We start from the raw sequence: 20,549 nt of genomic DNA, 5'->3' as shown, positions 1-20,549 counted from the left end.
CAACTCCTTTATGTTATATTGACGTTAGCAAAAAAAAAAAAAGAAAGAAAGGAAGCAGTTTACATGCATTACACATATCTATCGTACTAAAAGAAAAGAGATAGGAAAGTCCTTAATTATTGGTAATATTTCATTTTAATAATAATAATAATATGTTATGTATGTGTCGACATGTGTCTACATCTATTATGTGAGTTTACATAACACACACACACACACACACACACACGTACACACACACACGTACACACACGCACGTACGCGCGCGCGCGCGCGCACACACACACACACACACACACACACACACACACGCATACACACAAACAAATCAAAATCAATTCATAGAATAAAGAAGAAAACGACAAAAACAAAAGGAATTCGTCGTCGCATCAATTTTTTAGATTATTTGAGATTATATATTCGTTGCATTATCGGTTTTCTGGATTTTGTTTGTTTGGTAATAATAAATACTTGAATTATCTGTAATATTAGAAATAATCACTGCCTGAATGAATAAAAAAAATGACACATTGTCTTAAAAACGTTGCGTAACTCAAACCATCCACCATTTCCCATAATGGCTGTATTTCATGACTTCCCTTCCTCTAGAACATTACATTATTGGCGAACAGTCTCTTACATGTAACCTTAGGCTTATACCAACACCAGGGAAGCATCGATCTATCCCGTGTAAAGTGTTGTCTAATACGTCTATAGATATATGTAGGTCTAGTGGAATTATGAAGTATGTATATGTATGCCCACAATAGACTGTCAGGTCAAGTGTCGGAAATTAACGAGCTTATAACATTTAACAAATAGCGTCTGAATCCACAAAATGCGTGTCTGAACATTTATTTGATATAAGTTATGAGACGAGTTAAAATCTATTTAATGCCATGTTAAATTTTCAGCGCCTGCGCGAAACAATTAAAATCCCAGTATTAAGAGCTGTTTCAAGGAAAGAAAGAAAGAAATGTTTTCATTTAACGACGCACTCAAACACATTTTATTTACGGTTATATGGCGTCAGACATATGGTTAAGGACCACACAGATTTTGAGAGGAAACCCGCTGTCGCCACTACATGGGTTACTCTTCCGATTAGCAGCAAGGGATCTTTTATTTGCGCTTCCCACAGGCAGGATAGCACAAACCATGGCCTTTGTTGAACAGTTATGGATCACTGGTCGGTGCAATTGGTTTACACCTACCCTTGAGCCTTGCGGAGCACCACTCAGGGTTTGGAGTCGGTATCTGGATTAAAAATCCCATGCCTCGACTGGGATCCGAACCACAGTACCTACCAGCCTGTAGACCGATGGCCTACCACGACGCCACCGAGTGTTTCAAGAAAGACAGGTGGAATGTTAATTATGGTTAAATGGCGTCTGTCATATGGTTAAGGAGCACAAGGATAATGGGAAAAACAATTACGCTGCAGTCAAACAAGGGGCTCCCTCTTTCGGATTAGCATCAAGATCTTTATATGCAGCATTCCCCTTTGTTACACCAGTTGTTGATCACTATCTGCAACGAGAAATAGCCCAATGGGCATCGATCCTAGATCGACCTTGTAAAGGTAAAGCACGGTACACACGTCAGTTTGTTTTGTGTTTAACAACAACACTAGGGCACATTGATTGATTAATGGTCAAACATTTGGTAATTAGAGACATTTTTGTCTTAGAGAGAAAACCCGCTACATTTTTCCATTAGTAGCAAGAGATCTTTTATATGCACCATCTCACAGACAGAACAGCACATACCACAACCTTTGATATACCAGTCATGGTGCACTTGCTGGAACGAGAAGTAGCCCAATGGGCCCACCAACGGAGATCGATCTCTCACCGAATGCGTATCAGGCGAGCGCTTTACCACTGGGCCACTTCCCGTCCCAAAGACAGCCGTTTGTATTTGACATAGATAAGCAAGCGCAGTAAACCCAAAACGAAGTACATGAATTTATATGTACCAAACTGAACTGGATCATCTACTCTAAAGGCCCCTGCGCGTGCTGTAACCTCACCGTGGTGCAGGGGTGTAACATTCTCTTTGAGAATGGCCAATACAGCACAAATTGAAGTTTAGAGTAAAATTCAGTGTCCGTAAAATTCTGTGATATTTGTATTTGTATTTGTACACAGTTCTTTACACTGTTTTTGTTTATCATCACTTTATTTATTTGCATTACCATAGTTTGACACCCAATAGCCGATGTATTTATCGTGCTGGGGTGTCGTTAAACATTCATTCATTCATTCTACTCTAAAGGCGTATAATTAAATAATAATGACAATATGTTAGAGACTGTAGCTTTAACAACTTCTGAAATAAAAATACCAATGTGTGTGTGTATATATATATATATATATATATATATATATATATATATATATATATATATATATATATATATATATATATATATATATTATATATACCATATACATATACATATACATACACATACACATACAAATACACATACACATACACACACACACACATATATATATATATATATATATATATATATATATATATATATATATATATATATATATATATATATATTAAATAGATGACATACTTAATAAAATTTATACACATAAAATACCCTATTTTATATATTGATCAGTACAAAATGTAAGTGTAATTAACGTGTTTTATTTTTGTCAGCTGTTCCAACAAAAGTTACATTTAGGACCCAAATGAAATGTTCTCAACCGGAAACAAGCATTCCTTTTAACCTGAATAAGGCTAGAAGTTATTGGATTTCGCTCCATTATAATGTCTTCACTAGATATTTGTATGTCGTTATTATGTACCAATCGAACTTTACATGTCAATGATAGACTAAAACAAACACATTTGTGTTCAGTGAATGGTGAATTCGCTAACATTATCAATAATAAAAACTGATAAGCAAACATAATAATTAACGCTTCACTTGCTTTCAATATATTTTATTTCTGTCTAATTTTGTGGTGCTTGCAATAAGGGACATGCGAAGTTGAGTTTCAAGTGTTAATCAATAAGATAAATGTTAACATTAGGCTGAGTTCAATCATGTTGAAATGTCCGTGTATCAAATCCGACAAACACCACCTACACGTGTAGACGGGCCAGAGCTATTCCAGTAATTATACAGACGCTTCCAGTCTCCTAAAGTCCTCTGTTTGGTCAGTCGGTTCTTCGAGATACTTGTTTCAGGAAAGGATGCCTGTGTGCACTACTATACAGCACGTATCGCCTGTATATGTATGTACCCACTAGGGACTTGTAACATGTACATATATATTATGTACCGAGTGTTGAGTGTAAACTGAAGAAAAGAGTGCCATGAAGTGTAAATTTGTGTGTTTGTACAAAAGGTTTTCAATAGCTGTTTTTAAAATGTCTTCTGAAATCGAAACCCTATTTCTTATAATAAATCGAGTTTAAAATAGGTAACCTCATTTTAATTTTTTGGGGGTAAAGTTCTGTACGAAATATCGCGGCTATGTGTGTGTGTGTGTGGGGGGGGGGGGGGTCGAAGGCAGACGTACGCATTTGTGGGTCTCCAGGAATGATAGAAAACAAAGGCGCTATGATCACTAACTGACCTCTTTATAGGCATCATCTACACGTGTGTAATTAAAGGAGTGGAGGGAGTACCGTGGTTGAACACACCCTTGTGGATTCAAGTTCTTCAACTATATCCATGACTGGTACATCAAAGGCTGTGGTATGTACTGTGCTGTTTATGGTGTAGTGGACATACCCTATGACTTACAGCCTGCCTTTTTGTTGATAGTAGCCGTTTTGGCGACACGGAGTCGCTCCCCCCTCCTCTCTCTCTCTCTCTCTCTCTCTCTCTCTCTCTCTCTCTCTCTCTCTCTCTCTCTCTCTCTCTCTCTCTCTCCCTCTCTCTCTCTCTCTCTCTCCTCTCTCTCTCTCTCTCTCTCACTCACTCCCTCCCTCACTCACTCACTCACTCACTTAAATACTAAATAGTCGCGGGTTAAAATAAGCTGAGGGGTTGAGATAATATATCATTTCTACAGTATGCTATAGTAATGATATATTTGTTTTAAATGTGAGATTTTTCAACTCGCTAAAATTATTAAATATCAATTCTCAATGTGGTGATATCTTAAAGACTCTCCATAATCTAAATTAAGGGAGCAATTAATGACTTAGTGACTAATTATATTCACGGTGAGTACTGCGTTTGTATTTGAAATACAGTCCCATGGTATTCACGGTGAGCACTGCGTTTGTATTTGAAATACAGTCCCATGGCATTCACGGTGAACACTGCGTTTGTATTTGAAATACAGTCCCATGGCATTCACGGTGAACACTGCGTTTGTATTTGAAATACAGTCCCATGGTATTCACAGTGAGCACTGCGTTTGTATTTGAAATACAGTCCCATGGTATTCACGGTGAGCACTGCATTTGTATTTTAAATACAGTCCCATGGTATTCTGGAATAATTTGGTCAGTGTCCTCCGAAATGCTTGAGAATATTGGCACACTTGCACCTCCTTTCGATATGCACTTTAGATATTAGCTAAACATTTGAACAAACTGGAAAAGCTACATTTTGTGTATATGATTCTATTTTAGCCGTGGGGAAGGATGTCGCTTGGAAATTGCCGCAGTTGAAGATTGAAACATATTTTATTGTACAAAGAACAAAATAATTGGGCACACGTTTGACAACTTACGATGCCCTCTTCTATATTCATAGAATATACTTGGCGACCTATATTACATAGCTGTAAATATAAACTACGTGTATACATTCAAGGGTAACCAGTGGAAGGAAATGTATTATATACAAAAGAATGTGAAGGAAAAAAACACAACAAAAAACAACAACAACTAAACAAATGATGCAAAAAATTACACAAACAACACACCACGTGCAGTTAAACTCGCTATCACATTTACAAATAATTCTTATGCTAATTTAAATAATACTTTATTAATCTAAACAATGAGTTTTTTAAAAGTATATATTTGAACATAAGTAAATATTTCTTTATTATTAGCATCGTTTAAAGGCATACTGTCACAGATTTAAGGATCTTATTTCTCTAAAAATGGATAATAAATATATATTACATTAATTGTTAGAAACCAAATCTAGCTATCGCATCATCTTAACTGAACCATGATGGAGTGAAATCCATGTCGACCCTCTCGGCAATTTTAGTTTTTGAATTATGGACCATTGCCATAATTCAATTATTTTTACAAAATATCATTAATAAATGAAGTATGATGGTTATGAAAATGGTTGAATAAAGTACATTTAGGGACAAATCAAATTATTTTTGTTCAGGTACTATTTGTTAGACCATTAAATAGGTCAGTGGTCTGTGACAATATGCCTTTAATGTGCTTCAACCATATAATAGTAATTGTAAATCTATTGGTTAAAAATACTGTAAGGAATTACATAGAATCTGTCTCTGTTGTTCATATGGGGATTTTTTACATTAAAAGAAAAAACGGATATTGTTGAAGATGTGCCGAGAGCCTTTCCGTTCCTATTGCAGCCGTTTTCTAGTTGTCAGATATTGGTCAGCTTTATTAGATCATATTACTATACTACTTAACTTCCGCTAGGGATATACCAAATATATGTCATCATAAACAATGTGTGTACATCTTAAATTTGTAAAACATGTCATCAATAGAGATTCTATTCACTCATTTCAGCTTATTTTCGTGCTTATATCCAATTAAGGTTCAGTCACGGTGTCCTGGGCACACACCTCAGCTTTCTGGGCTGTCTGTCCAGGACAGTGGGTTAGATGTTAGTTGAATAAATATAAATATGTCATCCATCGAATACTACGACGCCATATAACCGTAAATAAAATGTGTTGAGTGCGTCGTTAACTAAAACATTTCTTTCCATCGAATAAAACAAATACAGTTGCTTTACTTCACAATTGTTTTTCCCAATTTTCCTAGCAAAAGTTGAGTAGTAACACTATAAGTACTAATGGATGATGATTTTTGTTTTATTGCTATCATCATTAATGGTTTTAGTCGAATGACGTTATCCTGCAGAGATTATTGTATTTACAGTTACCAGCTTACCAGTACTACCAATAATTACTCAAATACATTTCCCGTGTGTCGGGAATAGATGACCTTTTAGCTTTGCCTATTATTGAAATAGGATTGCCAATAAAGGTACTAATGGGTGTTGTGTTGGCTTGTTAACGTTACCGTTTTTATATAAGTTATATATATATATATATATATATATATATATATATATATATATATATATATATATATATATATATATATATATATATTTATATATATATTTTTTTTTTGTTATGATAAAATTAATTGTGTTCTACTGAATGTATATTGTCCTACGTGTATGGTTGATGTGAAGGAGTTCTAAGTAGCACCGTTGATGAGATTTGATAGGCCTCGGTATCTGCGTCAAATGATTACTCTTTCTCACTCAGTGGATTTGTTGATGCGTGTCGTTAGTTTAAGTTGAAATGTCTCTACAGTAATACAATATGTACATATAGCTGAAGTGGCTAATTGCTTATGGTTAAATCACGGGCATACTTGCCGACTCGCAGATCTAAGTAAAACGAGATCCCCTTTTTCTTTTTCTTGTTGGATTAAATTCTAAAAATTCTAAATTGTACAATGAAATAACTACATCCTGTCCCGAATCAGGCTCCTGATCATATCAGAGACTTTACTCGTGAGAGGCGTGTTCGAAACCCCAGTAGTGCACGTAAAACTAGTTGTCCATTGCCCATTAAAACGAAAGATCTTGTTACCTCCAAATCATCACTTCATGTTTTGAATTACCATAGTTTGACACCCAATAGCCGATGTATCTTCACTGTTAACCCCACATATTAGTGAACTGCATGTTTTCATGTATTCATGCTTATTAAAGGGACATTCCCGAGTTTGCTGGAACTTTTAAGGTGTTATCGACTAACATAGCCTTTTTAACGATTGTAATTACATATCAAATATATTTTTCTGCATAAAATATTAGTGGCTGAATATTAAACGTTTTTCTGATCGTTCAAATATTTTTACTAGGTTAAATTTAATTTTATTTCCTAAAATATTAGTTTTTCGTACGTACGAAATTATTTGAAAACAGAATCCAGTTTGGGCTCCTTACAAATAGTAAGACGACCAGAAACACATTGAATATACAGACACTAATATTCTAAACAAGAAAACATATTTAATATGTAAGTTTAATCGTAGAAATATCTTTTTAGTCGAAAACATCTTATAATGTAACAAACTCAGGAATGTCCCTTTAATATTATTATATTGATTCTAATTACACTATATTATATATATAAATAATGTTCATATGTACTTATAACATGGATGTAAGGTAGTGAAATCAGGGGCCCCAACCCTGACACTACCATACTACCATACTTGTGTCTGGGGTCAAAAAAAAACAAAAAAACAAAAAAACAAACAAAATAAAATAGCCGATGTATTTTTCGTGCTGGGGTGTCGTTAAACATTGATTGATTGATTGATTGATTGATTGATTCGTTCGTTCGTTCGTTCGTTCGTTCGTTCGTTCGTTCGTTCGTTCGTTCGTTCGTTCGTTCATTCATTCATTCATTCATTCATTCATTCATTCATTCATTCATTCATTCATTCATTCATTCACTTTGTCACCTCCAAGGTAATACGCAAAACAGGATTGTCTACTTCCCGGGCCGACACCGTTCGTAGTCAGGTAATCTGACCGAAGAGACCGGCCTCGGTGGCGTCGTGGTTAGCCATCGGTCTACAGGCTGGTAGGCACTGGGTTCGGATCCCAGTCGAGGCATAGGTTTTTTAATCCAGATACCGACTCCAAACCCTGAGTGAGTGCTCCGCAAGGCTCAATGGGTAGGTGTAAACCACTTGCACCGACCAGTGATCCATAACTGGTTCACCAAAGGCCATGGTTTGTGCTATCCTGTCTGTGGGAAGCGCAAATAAAAGATCCCTTGCTGCTAATCGGAAGAGTAGCCCATGTAGTGGCGACAGCGGGTTTCCTCTCAAAATCTGTGTGGTCCTTAACCATATGTCTGACGCCATATAACCGTAAATAAAATGTGTTGAGTGCGTCGTTAAATAAAACATTTCTTTCTTTCTTAATAAACGAAACAGTTAGTGGCGCCATACTGATTGACAATGGTCTGATCGTCCGGTTTTCAGAAGTACAAATAGCACTAAATAAAGAACTTGAGATTGAATTTTTCGTCCGGTGTTCAATTTAAAGAGGTTTTCGGTTTAGAGAGGTAAACTTTAATGTTAAAAGACACGTAAATCACGGGACCGTGGAAAATGTCTGGTTTTGAGAGAATTTCGGTTTAAACAGGGTCCGATCTTGAGGGATTTCACTGTATATATATATATAATAGAAGAGAAGAGAATAGATGGTTAATTACAACCCAGCACGAAAAATACATCGGCTGTTGGGTGTCAAACTATGGTAACTGGAAAACAGTAATTGATGAGTCACATCATCTCGTCTCCCCCTCTCCTCGTCTATAACAATTCAACAGTCGGTATAGATAGGTTTTACTCTCTCTCTCTCTCTCTCTCTCTCTCTCTCTCTCTCTCTCCTCTCTCTCTCTCTCTCTCTCTCTCTCTCTCTCTCTCTCTCTCTCTCTCTCTCTATATATATATATATATATATATATATATATATACTGAACAAAATAAGAAACTTCCGCTAACTTTGCTTGAACATAACTTGATGAAAACAAACTGGGGGAATAATTGTTATATATGCGTTTAAAGAGTGTTCCATGATGCATCGTTTGGTGCAAAAATCATGGCCATAGGTTAACAGAAACTGGGAGAAATTTTGACCAAGTGTGGTAGGGGTTAAAAAACAACACCACCCACTTAATAACGGGTATAACCACCTCTTGAATTGCCACTGCAGTGCATCGCAGGCGCATAGAATTGACTAAAGTGTTGATTTCTGCCTGTGGAATATTGTTCCATTCCTGAATGAGCGCTTGACGAATGAATGAATGAATGAATGTTTAACGACACCCCAGCACGAAAAATACATCGGCTATTGGGTGTCAAACTATGGTAATGCAAATAAATAAAGTGATGATTAACATCAATAAAAAATTCAAGGTTTAAACAAAAACAGTGTAAAGAACTGTGCAAAAATACAAATACAAATATCACAGAATTTTACGGATACTGAATTTTACTCTAAACTTCAATTTGTGCTGTATTGGCCGTTCTCAAAGAGAATGTTACACCCCTGCACCACGGTGAGGTTACAGCACGCGCAGGGGAGCGCTTGACGAAGTTCGTTGACGTTAGCGGGTGGGTTGGGACGACGCCTCAATCGTCTGTCCAACTATCTCAGACATGCTCGATGGGGTTGAGATCAGGACTTTTAGCGGGCCAGTCATCAATGAAATCAATGTTATTTGTCCTAAGAAAATTTACAGTGTCTCTAGCTGTATGAGAGGTGGCATTATCATGCTGAAAAATCGAGATGTTGGCGTTGTTATGGAACAGAGGAATGACGTGATGAGCGAGAATGTCATCGCGGTAACGTTGAGCATTTAAATTGCCATCAATGACGACTAGTGGTGAACGATAACCATGGGCAATGGCTGTCCAGACCATGACACAACCCCCATCCCCGAAACGATCTCGTTCAAGAACACAACAGTCAGCATAGCGTTCATTTCTCCTACGGTAGACGCGCACCCTGCCATCACCACGTTGTAAAGAAAATCTGGATTCATCCGAAAAAAGAACGATATTCCAGCGTCGCCGTATCCAACGAGTGTGTACACGTGCCCAATTAAGATGATTTAGACGATGACGTTGCGTTAAAACGCATCCGACGTAAGGACGTCGTGCATGTAAACCGTTCTCCCGCAGACGATTACGAACAGTTTGCCCACTAATTCGGTTATGAAGCCCAGGTGTGTTAGCAGCAGTAGCAGTGGCAGTTTGGAATCGATTGCGCAAATGCGTGTTCATGATATAGCGGTCTTGACCACGCGTTGTAACACGCGGACGTCCACGACGTGGCAAGTCGTTGGTGCTTCCTGTCGTTCGAAATCTTACGCGAAGATTTCGTATCGCTCGACTAAAACTCCCAACATGCCTTGCAACGTCTTCTGTCGACATGCCAGCATCAAGCATGCCAATCGCCCGTTCGCGTAAATCATTGGGTATTCTTGGCATACTAAAAATGCTACAATGTAAAAACGTCTTTTTTTTTACAAATTTTGAAGCGTTTTCGTTCACTTGACAACAATGTCAGTAAGACAAGTAAAACAAATTGACCGAATACTACACGGGACATGTCGAACCATGCATGCACGTGCAAATTGAATTTCACGTTATCGACGATTAACAGTGCAAAAATAATCGATAAAATTCATGAATCCTGATAATACAGCTCAAGGCTAATACTACCTATATAATTTCATTACTCAATGAATTCTTTAACACAACAAATACTATATGTACAAATCGGAAGTTTCTTTTTTTGTTCAGTAAAAAAACCATGATTAGCTGGATTGAAAGCAAACACTTAACTATTTTCAACCCACTACCCCACTTATTTTGGCTTGATGTACATATATACATGTATACTATATACCACTGAAAATAAGTGTGACAATACAGCGGGATGAATTAATCAAAATCAGCAAAGCTACAACGGCAGTATACTGGCATTTATTACATACCCATTACATCTTACTTTGTAAATACAGTTCCGAACACAAACATCAATACTTTTCCATATTCAACTCAACAGCCGGAACTACGTTTCCGGACACAACGCTACTATTTACAGCACACGGTTACGGGAAATGCCCTAAACAATACGTCCCCTGCGCGTGCTGTAACCTCACCGTGGTGCAGGGGTGTAACATTCTCTTTGAGAATGGCCAATACAGCACAAATTGAAGTTTTGAGTAGAATTCAGTATCCGTAAAATTCTGTGATATTTGTGTTTTTGCACATTTCTTTACACTGTTTTTGTTTAAGTCTTGAATTTTTATATTGATGTTGATCATCACTTTATTTATTTGCATTATCATAGTTTGACACCCAGTAGCCGATGTATTTTTCGTGCTGGGGTGTCGTTAAACATTCATTCATTCATTCATTAAACAATACGTAAACAAAGTAAAGACTCATGGTTTGTGTATTCCCTTCCCTCATGCTTTATGATAGATATATAGACAGACAGACAGACAGACAGATAGATAGAATACATTTTAACGATACCCCCGCACGAAAAATACATCGGCTATTGGGTGTCCAACTATGGTAAATGCAACAATAATGCATGCTTTATGATTCATTTTACTTGTTTAAACGGGTCTATATTCATATGTATAGTGATTGGTAGTTCATCGGTTGACGTACTAACACAGGCGTCGCGGTTTAAACGGGTCTATATTCATATGTATAGTGATTGGTAGTTCATCGGTTGACGTACTAACACAGGCGTCGCGGTTTAAACGGGTCTATATTCATATTATGTATAAGACTGGCGTTCACGGTGACGTATGTGATTGGTAGTTCATCGGTTGACGTTCTAACACAGGCGTCGCGGTTTAAACGGGTCTATATTTATATGTATAATGAATGGTAGTTCACCGGTTGACGTACTAACACAGGCGTCGCGGTTTAAACGGGTCTATATTCATATGTATAATGAATGGTAGTTCACCGGTTGACGTACTAACACAGGCGTCGCGGTTTAAACGGGTCTATATTCATATGTATAATGATTGGTAGTTCATCGGTTGACGTACTAACACAGGCGTCGCGGTTAAAATACGGTCTATATTCATATGTATAATGATTGGTAGTTCATCGGTTGACGTACTAACACAGGCGTCGCGGTTTAAACGGGTCTATATTCATATGTATAATGATTGGTAGTTCATCGGTTGACGTACTAACACAGGCGTCGCGGTTTAAACGGGTCTATATTCATATGTATAATGATTGGTAGTTCATCGGTTGACGTACTAACACAGGCGTCGCGGTTTAAAACGGGTCTATATTCATATGTATAATGATTGGTAGTTCATCGGTTGACGTACTAACACAGGCGTCGCGGTTTAAACGGGTCTATATTCATATGTATAATGATTGGTAGTTCATCGGTTGACGTACTAACACAGGCGTCGCGGTTTAAAGGGACATACCCTAGTTTTCAAACACTAAAGCATATTTTTTTTTACTATTATAGCCGTTTTTAATAACTGAAATCATACTTTACTGAAATTGTATTGTTTAGTTTACAAATGTGTTACAGGTTTGTAGATGAATTAAACTTAAGTGTTAATTTTCACGGGTCTCTCCCTTTAAACGGATCTATATTTATATGTATAGTGGTTGGCAGTTCATCGGTTGACGTACCAAAATAGGCGTCGCAGCTTAGCTCGCTTGAGGCGCGGTCGGTTTAGGATCGATTCCCATCGGTGGCCCCATTGGGCTATTTCTCGTTCCAGCCAGTGCTTCACAACTAGTGTAACAAAGGCCGTGGTATGTACTATCCTGTCTGTGGGGTGGTGCAGATAAAAGATCCCTTACTGCTAATCGAAAAGAGTAGTCCATGAAGTGGTGACTGCGGGTTTCCTCTCTATATCTGAGTGGTCCTTAACTATATGTCTGACGCCATATAACCGTAAATAAAATGTGTTCAGTGCGTCGTTAAATAATACATACCTTTCGGTTTAGGCCTAACGTACCATACGCGGGTTCATTGATAAACTATATGCTGCGCCATATCAACCGTAAAAAAAATGGTTTACGGCCTGAACGGGTCTATATTCATATGTATAGTGATTGGTAGTTCATCGGTTGACGTACTAACACAGGCGTCGCGGTTTAAACGGGTCTATATTCATATGTATAGTGATTGGCAGTTCATCGGTTGACATACTAACACAGGCGTCGCGGTTTAAACGGGTCTATATTCATATGTATAGTGATTGGTAGTTCATCGGTTGACGTACTAACACAGGCGTCGATGGTTTCTTCAGGAATAAAACGAGTGGAATACAAAAACCAGAAACCTGCCATGGACACATCCACCGGGGAATCTCGGATGATGTGTCCAAGACAGTCGTGCTTCAACCTTCAGTGGATGTAATGGCCCTGTCACACTATAGCGTATGAGAGAAACGTATGAGTTGCGTATGAAAATTCATAAAATAATTTTCATACGCACAAGAAGCCCTTGAAAATGCTAAATTGTGCGTATACTTACCGTATTTAACCTATGCGTAGCGTATGAGTAGCGTGTGGCCAGCGTACGGCCAGCGTACTCTGCGTATGGCTAGCGTATGAGTAGCGTATGAACTGCGTATGTCCATCGTCTCTCGTCCGAGGTCCACGAAGAAGTGAAGAAGAACTAGAAATGGGAACCTATATGTACACTTTCTCAAAACGCTGGCAATACGCTGGGTATACGCTGGTCAGACGCCAATCATACGCTAGTTGTACGTTAATTACGTTACTCAATCGTCAGGCATACGCCAAGATGTCTATATACATTGCAGATACGTCAGACATACGTTAGAAGTACGTTACTAATGCGCTATCATTGCGCTATCAATACGCTAGCTATACGGTACACCTTCATGCCAGCGTATGTCAGCGTACGACCAGCGTACTCGAGCTAGGAGTCACGTACCTATAGCGTACATCTAGCGTATTCAGCGTCTGCCTAACGTATGCTTAGCGTATAAACCATACGTCGGAGTACGCACAAATGTTTTAAACATGCTTAAAAATAATTTTCTACATTGCCGTATGCCAGCGTATGCCAGCGTGTTTCAAACGTATACAACCTATGCTTAACGTACCCCTAGCGTATGTCAGCGTATACCAGCGTATGAGTGATATTTTTCATACGCTGACATACGCTAGTACGATACACTACAGTGTGACAGGGCCATAAGCACGAGTCAAATGGTTGAATGATTGATTGAAACCAGAAAACTATATATGTAGTTTTGTCTATATATTACTGAAATCAAGAAATAACACAATGGCAATATAGTGGTACAAATTACTCCATAAACGCTGACACTATACAGAACTGGTATAAATTATTGAAAATTAAATAAAAGACAATGATAAACGATTATTATGGAGAAAAATGCAGTCTTGTTTACTGGTCAGCATGCTTTGTACCCAGGCCCGTAGGAACAGTTAAGGTAGGGGGGGTGGGGGTCGGTGTGAATGAAAATGTACGTGTTATTTTTAATACTCTATATAATTAAATTTTTTAAATCTGGTTTATAACGTCCTTACTAAACATTGTGCTCCCCACCCTCCCACCACCTCCTCCTTCCTATGGTCTGGTAGCACGTACTAGAATGTATATCAGTGTGATCTAAATTACAAGAACCACTGTCGAATGTCGCGGCGGCTCAGGCCTTCCCGATTCACCACAAGCAAGTTAGGATGTCATGTGTTCGAGACACGCCAGCGTACCCGTCACCGGGATGAGACCAGCCCTTCGTTTATTGTCACCAGGAGCTATGCGTGGTCTCTGTGAGATAACGTTAAAGATGGTGCGATGGCTATCGTGGCGTGACTCTTAATGACATTACCAGTTGCCTCACCAGGCGGCAAATAAAAAACAAAAACCAACCTTTCCATCTATAATTTAAGCTATATGTGGGAATAGATAACTGCTATTTGTAGCTGATAACAACTGTGTGACATTTAAGATTCGATTATGCTGGTTATTCGCTTCCAAATGTAGATCTGAGGACAATATATCATCCCTGACGTGTTCTGCATATTGTTCTGCATCTGTGTTCAAAGTCCTCACGACATGATTCAAGGCAACAGACTCGTCATTTTAAGCGTACGGACGATTTCCCCTAGTTTTACAAACATTATTAGCCGTACACATACAGATAGTTGAATAAGCATCTACAATGCATGTATGAGAGACAGAGAAAGACAGACAGAGAGCCAGAGACAGACAGACGGACAGACAGACAGACAGAGAGAGATACAGACAGACATGTATACAGACATACATACATGCATGGAAACAAACAAACATACAGAGAAATACAGACAAAGAGAGAGAGAGAGAGAGAGAGAGAGAGAGAGAGAGAGAGAGAGAGAGAGAGAGAGAGAGAGAGAGAGAGAGAGAGACAGAGTTAGACAGACAGAGAGAGCAGGAGAGCGAGCGCGTTTGTTGGTTGGTAAACTTTTGGATCTACCGTCCTCCGTGGCACATTGGTAAAATGATTGGATTCCCAGCCAATATTCACTGGGTTGAAATCCCATTACCAACACATGCAGTGTCAGGTTATGTGGAGATGTGCCTGACCACTTATATCAAGTTTCTGTATAAAATATATACAGTAAACACGTATACAGAAATTGTTTTCTTTTAGAGGGCCCTAGTACTGTTCTCAACTTATTAACTTAGGTTATAGGCTAACTATATTTATTACCAAATATTAGTACATTGTCTAAGCGTAATTACAACACCATAATGCTAAAATATAGAACTCGGAAACACCACTGACAGCACATTATTGGGTGCAGAACACATTTTATTTATTTGGTGCAGAACTCGTTTGATAACAAAATATGAAATATAGCAATGCTGTTCTCAGTTATTTCTTCTTTGTGTGTTACTCCAGATACACCATGCCATCGTCATTATAGAGCATTTCTTAAGCCACGCACGCACCATGCCACAAACAGAGATCGAGCGAGAGAGCGAGAGAGAGAGAGAGAGAGAGAGAGAGAGAGAGAGAGAGAGAGAGAGAGAGAGAGAGAGAGAGAGAGAGAGAGAGAGAGAGAGAAACAAATAGAGACAGAAAGAAAGTCAGAGACACAGACAAAAACCAATAACTTGAAACTACTGTTAATCCGAGAGGCCACCTTTAATGTTATTAGTACTTACCTTTAGTACACCTTAGAAGACCAACCAAAAGACGCTAGTTGATAGTGAAAACATAAATTAAAAACATAAAGTAGAATGGTAAATGTATGTTGTCTCGCATGTTATATAATAAAACAATGAATAACCCAAATCAGTGCAGCAATTTTGAACGTTTTCTCTAGATCAAATCATATAATTACTGAACGATGACCTTTTTCGCCATGAGCTTGAAATTATTTCAACAATGATCTTGTCTGTTTGTTGCCGAATTACTACCTTGATCTAGTGACACTGTTATAGTCATATGGGTGTGCAGCTTAACAACATGATTAAAATGTATGCAAAATATGAAAACCACCTACGAGAAGATTCAAGAGTTAAAAAGTTTGTTTTGTTTAACGACACCATTAGAGCATATTGATTAATTAATCATACGTTATTGGATATCAAGCATTTTTGTTAATTCTAACACGTAGTCATCAAACGAAACCCGCTACATTTTTGTTAATTCTAACACGTAGTCATCAAACGAAACCCGCTACATTTTTGTTAATTCTAACACGTAGTCATCAAACGAAACCCGCTACATTTTTGTTAATTCTAACACGTAGTCATCAAAGGAAACCCGCTACATTTTCCATCATAAGCAAGGGATCTTTTACATGCACTCCCCCACAAACAGAAAAACACATATCACGGCCTTTGACCAGTTGTGGTGCACTGGATGGAACGAGGAAAAACAAAATCAGTTGAATGGATCCACCAAGATGGTTCGAACCTGCAACACAAGAACCCCAGACGAGCATTCAATCAACTAACCTAAAGCCCGCCCCTTCAAGAGTTAAAAGCAATTAAAACAAACTTTAAACCGTTCATTAGAGCTTAACCGTACAACTGCTGAACACACATAATATTCAAATGTGAAAAACACTTCCAAATGACCGTGACCTTGCTCTGGTGTCAGATTCGGTGGCATAAGGGGTGTGCTGTTGGAGGACAACAACCACTCCAGAACTATTCCTATATACATTCTATATACATATAGCATGACATACAAAATCTTGAAAAAATATATAATATGACAGAAAATATTTTAGAACCACTTTCAGTACAATGTCAGCTGTTTCTGAGATCGAAACTGGTGTCAAGCAGACTCTGCTGTATATTACAACCAAAGAGCATCTTGTAGGCCACCTTGAAGTCTTTGTTACTGATGTAGTAGAGAACCGGGTTCATCGTGGAGTTGAGATAGCCCAGCCACAACACAATAAGCTTTATGATGATCGGGACCCTGTAGCCGATCAGAGCATCCACGAGGTACGTTAGAAAGAAGGGACACCAACACACGAAGAAACAGCCTATGACAATCCCAAGGGTGAAGGCTGCTTTCGTCTCTTTCTTGAACGACTTGGACGCGGTGCTGCCATACTGGCTGTTGGCCTCCTGGTGGTAAGGAATGTCTCTGATGGCCCTGGCGTGTCTTTTGGCGGCCACGAAGATTCGCCAGTAGCAGATGACCATGATGGCCGAAGGGATGAAAAACCCGGGTATACTGTCGACGAGATTCAGGGTGACGTTGACGATGAACGGACAGGCGCCAACCGACGAGCACATGACGTAGTCCTCGATGCCGATGTATCCCCAGTCGAAAAACAGCATGGGTAACGCCCAGCCCAGCGCCGGAAGTAGCCAGCAAATAGTTATCATGATCACTATGACGTTCAGCTTCATCCTCGAGTGAAGAAACGGTCTGCATATAGCCAGATACCTGGAAAATAATAATAGAAACAGAGATGATGATAATGATGATGATGATGATGATGATGATGATAATAATAATAACAGCAACAACAACAGCGATGATGATAATAATAATAATTAACCAATTAATAAAACACATACATACTCTTACTACTACTACTACTACTACTACTACTACTACTACTACTACCACTACAACAACTACTATTGTTACTATTTACTATTACTACTACTACTACTACTACTACTAGTATTGATACAATTACTACTACTACTACTACTACTACTACTACTACTAGTATTGATACAATTACTACTACTACTACTACTACTACTACTACTAGTATTGATACAATTACTACTACTACTACTACTACTACTACTACTACTACTACTACTACTACTACAAAAATGAACTACTATTAATTAATAAAATATTTACAGAGTAGGTAGGGCTTTCCAAAACAACAAAGTTATGTTGTTTAATGCTTATTTCAAATATTCATTTTGTACGAGTCTTTAACTTGCGCGCCCTAATTTTATTATTATTATTTTAATATAGATATATATTTTATTGCAGTCTACCCCTTCCCTCCCCTGGATATTTTAGGCTACAGGCCACAGGACTTTAAATGTCTCAGGTAATAAGCAGAAAACACGCCAGAATCGCTAAGAAGGGGGTTAATATTTTGACATTTTCCTTATGGGGCTTTGGGGCTTCGCGCCTGCGGCGCTCGCGGTTTCACACAACACATTTTATACAACCATAAAAATTAGCCCACCCCCCCCCCCCCCCCCCCCCCCCCCCCCCCCCCCCCCCCCCACTTTGAAAATCCGTCCTACGGGCCTGGGCTACGGTTATGAAAAACAAACAAAAAGTAAGTTAATTAAAAAGCGGTATAATGAAACATCAAAACACTTTCACTTTTGTGTCGTGATTAACTATCGTTCTGGAAATAAATGGTGCATCGCTGCCAGTTTTGCCATTATTTACGTGAAACATCCTCAAAATATTAATCTTCATTTAACTACACGACAGTAATCAGCCTCCTGGGAAACGACTCTTGGCAGGCCAGTCGTTGGTAGCATCCGCTGGTGGCAATGAGAATATAATTGGACAAAGGTTGACAAACGACACACGAGGTATATACTTCATTTTTTAATAACGCGTGCATGTATTTTAAAATAAAGTGCACATTTTGTATGTGTGCACTATGAAACATCAGTGGAGGTCCTGTGGTAGTGACCAGTGGTGGTGACTAACTGCCCATCACACCTCACCCGGGACTGAGATTCTTTCTTCAAAATGGTAGGCGTGTTTCGTTGTTAAACAGACTTAAATATGTGACATACGTACGTGATATTGGAAAAGTTTGTTTTTTGTTTAACGACACCACTAGAGCACATTTATTTATTAATTATGGCTATTGGATGTCACACATTTGCTAATTTTGACACACAGTCTTATAAGGAAAACCCGTTACATTTTTCAATTGGTAGCACGGGATCTTTGATATGCACCATCCCATAGGATTGCACATACTACGGCCTTTGATATACCAATCGTAGCGCATTGACTGGAACGAGAAACAGTCTGATGAGCCACCGACAGGGATCGATCCTAGACCGACTGCGCATCAGGCGATCGCTTTTCCCATGGGCTAAAAAAAGTAAAGTTTGTTTTATTTAACGACGCCGCTAGAGCACATTGATTTTTTATCTTATCATCGGCTATTGGACGTCAAACATATGGTCATTCTGACACTGTTTTTAGAGGAAACCCGCTGTCGCCACATAGGCTACTCTTTTTATGACAGGCAGCAAGGAATCTTTTATTTGCGCTTCCCACAGGCAGGATAGCACAAACCATGGCCTTTGTTGAACCAGTTATGGATCACTGGTCGGTGCAAGTGGTTTACACCTACCCATTGAGCCTTGCGGAGCACTCACTCAGGGTTTGGAGTCGGTATCTGGATTAAAAATCCCATGCCTCGACTGGGATCCGAACCCAGTACCTACCAGCCTGTAGACCGATGGCCTGCCACGACGGCACCGAGGCCGGTCCCATGGGCTACGTCCCGCCTCTACGTGATCTTGTAAACAAATCTGTACAGCAGGATCTGCTGCATTCAAGTTTTCACAGAGGTCAGTCACGTGTCAGTGTTTTCTCAGCCGTGCTCCGTGATCACGTGAATAGAAACATAGGTAACCTGACCAATCAGGAATCAGATTATTTAAAATTAAAAATAATGTCACAGGAGAAACAAAATCATATTCATAAAACATGGCTCTTGGTCGTATAAAATGCGCATGTCAAGTAAATTGCTAAACTCTGACGTAAATTTCATGCAGCCATTATAGATAGTTCCTAAACCATTTTCAAGTCTTATTTTATAACAACACAGCCTTTGTTTAATCAATGAACATTAAACACAAACTGTAATTACATACATCTAGATTAATAATGACTTGTAAGTTGTAAATCACAAATTAAAAAAGGTAAATATACTATTTTAAATAATGTTTTACATTGCACTAGTTTATGGAAGGCATTTAATTGTGCGAAATTCGTCGTTTTTGCTCTCTCTCTCTCTCTCTCTCTCTCTCTCTCTCTCTCTCTCTCTCTCTCTCTCTCTCTCTCTCTCTCTCTCTCTCTCTCTCTCTCTCTCACACACACACACACACACTCTCTCTTCCCCCTCCCTCCCCTATGTCTCTCTCTCTCTCTCTCTCTCTCTCTCTCTCTCTCTCTCTCTCTCTCTCTCTCTCTCTCTCTCTCTCTCTCTATATATATATATATATATATATATATATATATATATATTATAGT

The 20,549-nt window shown here is 38.6% G+C and overlaps 1 protein-coding gene across 1 annotated transcript; it reads right to left on the bottom strand.

Annotated features, from left to right (window-relative positions):
• Positions 1-17,074: 17,074 nt before the first annotated feature.
• On the bottom strand, positions 17,075-17,689 carry LOC121381628 (5-hydroxytryptamine receptor 4-like). Its single transcript, XM_041510964.1, has one exon. It carries the CDS (start codon positions 17,687-17,689, stop codon positions 17,075-17,077), a length of 615 nt encoding a protein of 204 aa, XP_041366898.1.
• Between the last annotated feature and the right edge of the window lie 2,860 nt (positions 17,690-20,549).

This window comes from Gigantopelta aegis, chromosome 9, assembly GCF_016097555.1.
Source record: "Gigantopelta aegis isolate Gae_Host chromosome 9, Gae_host_genome, whole genome shotgun sequence".
In the NCBI taxonomy this organism is placed as follows: Eukaryota; Metazoa; Mollusca; class Gastropoda; order Neomphalida; family Peltospiridae; genus Gigantopelta; species Gigantopelta aegis.
The sequence above is the reverse complement of the archived record's forward strand: the minus strand, read 5'-3'. Positions and strand labels throughout refer to the sequence as shown.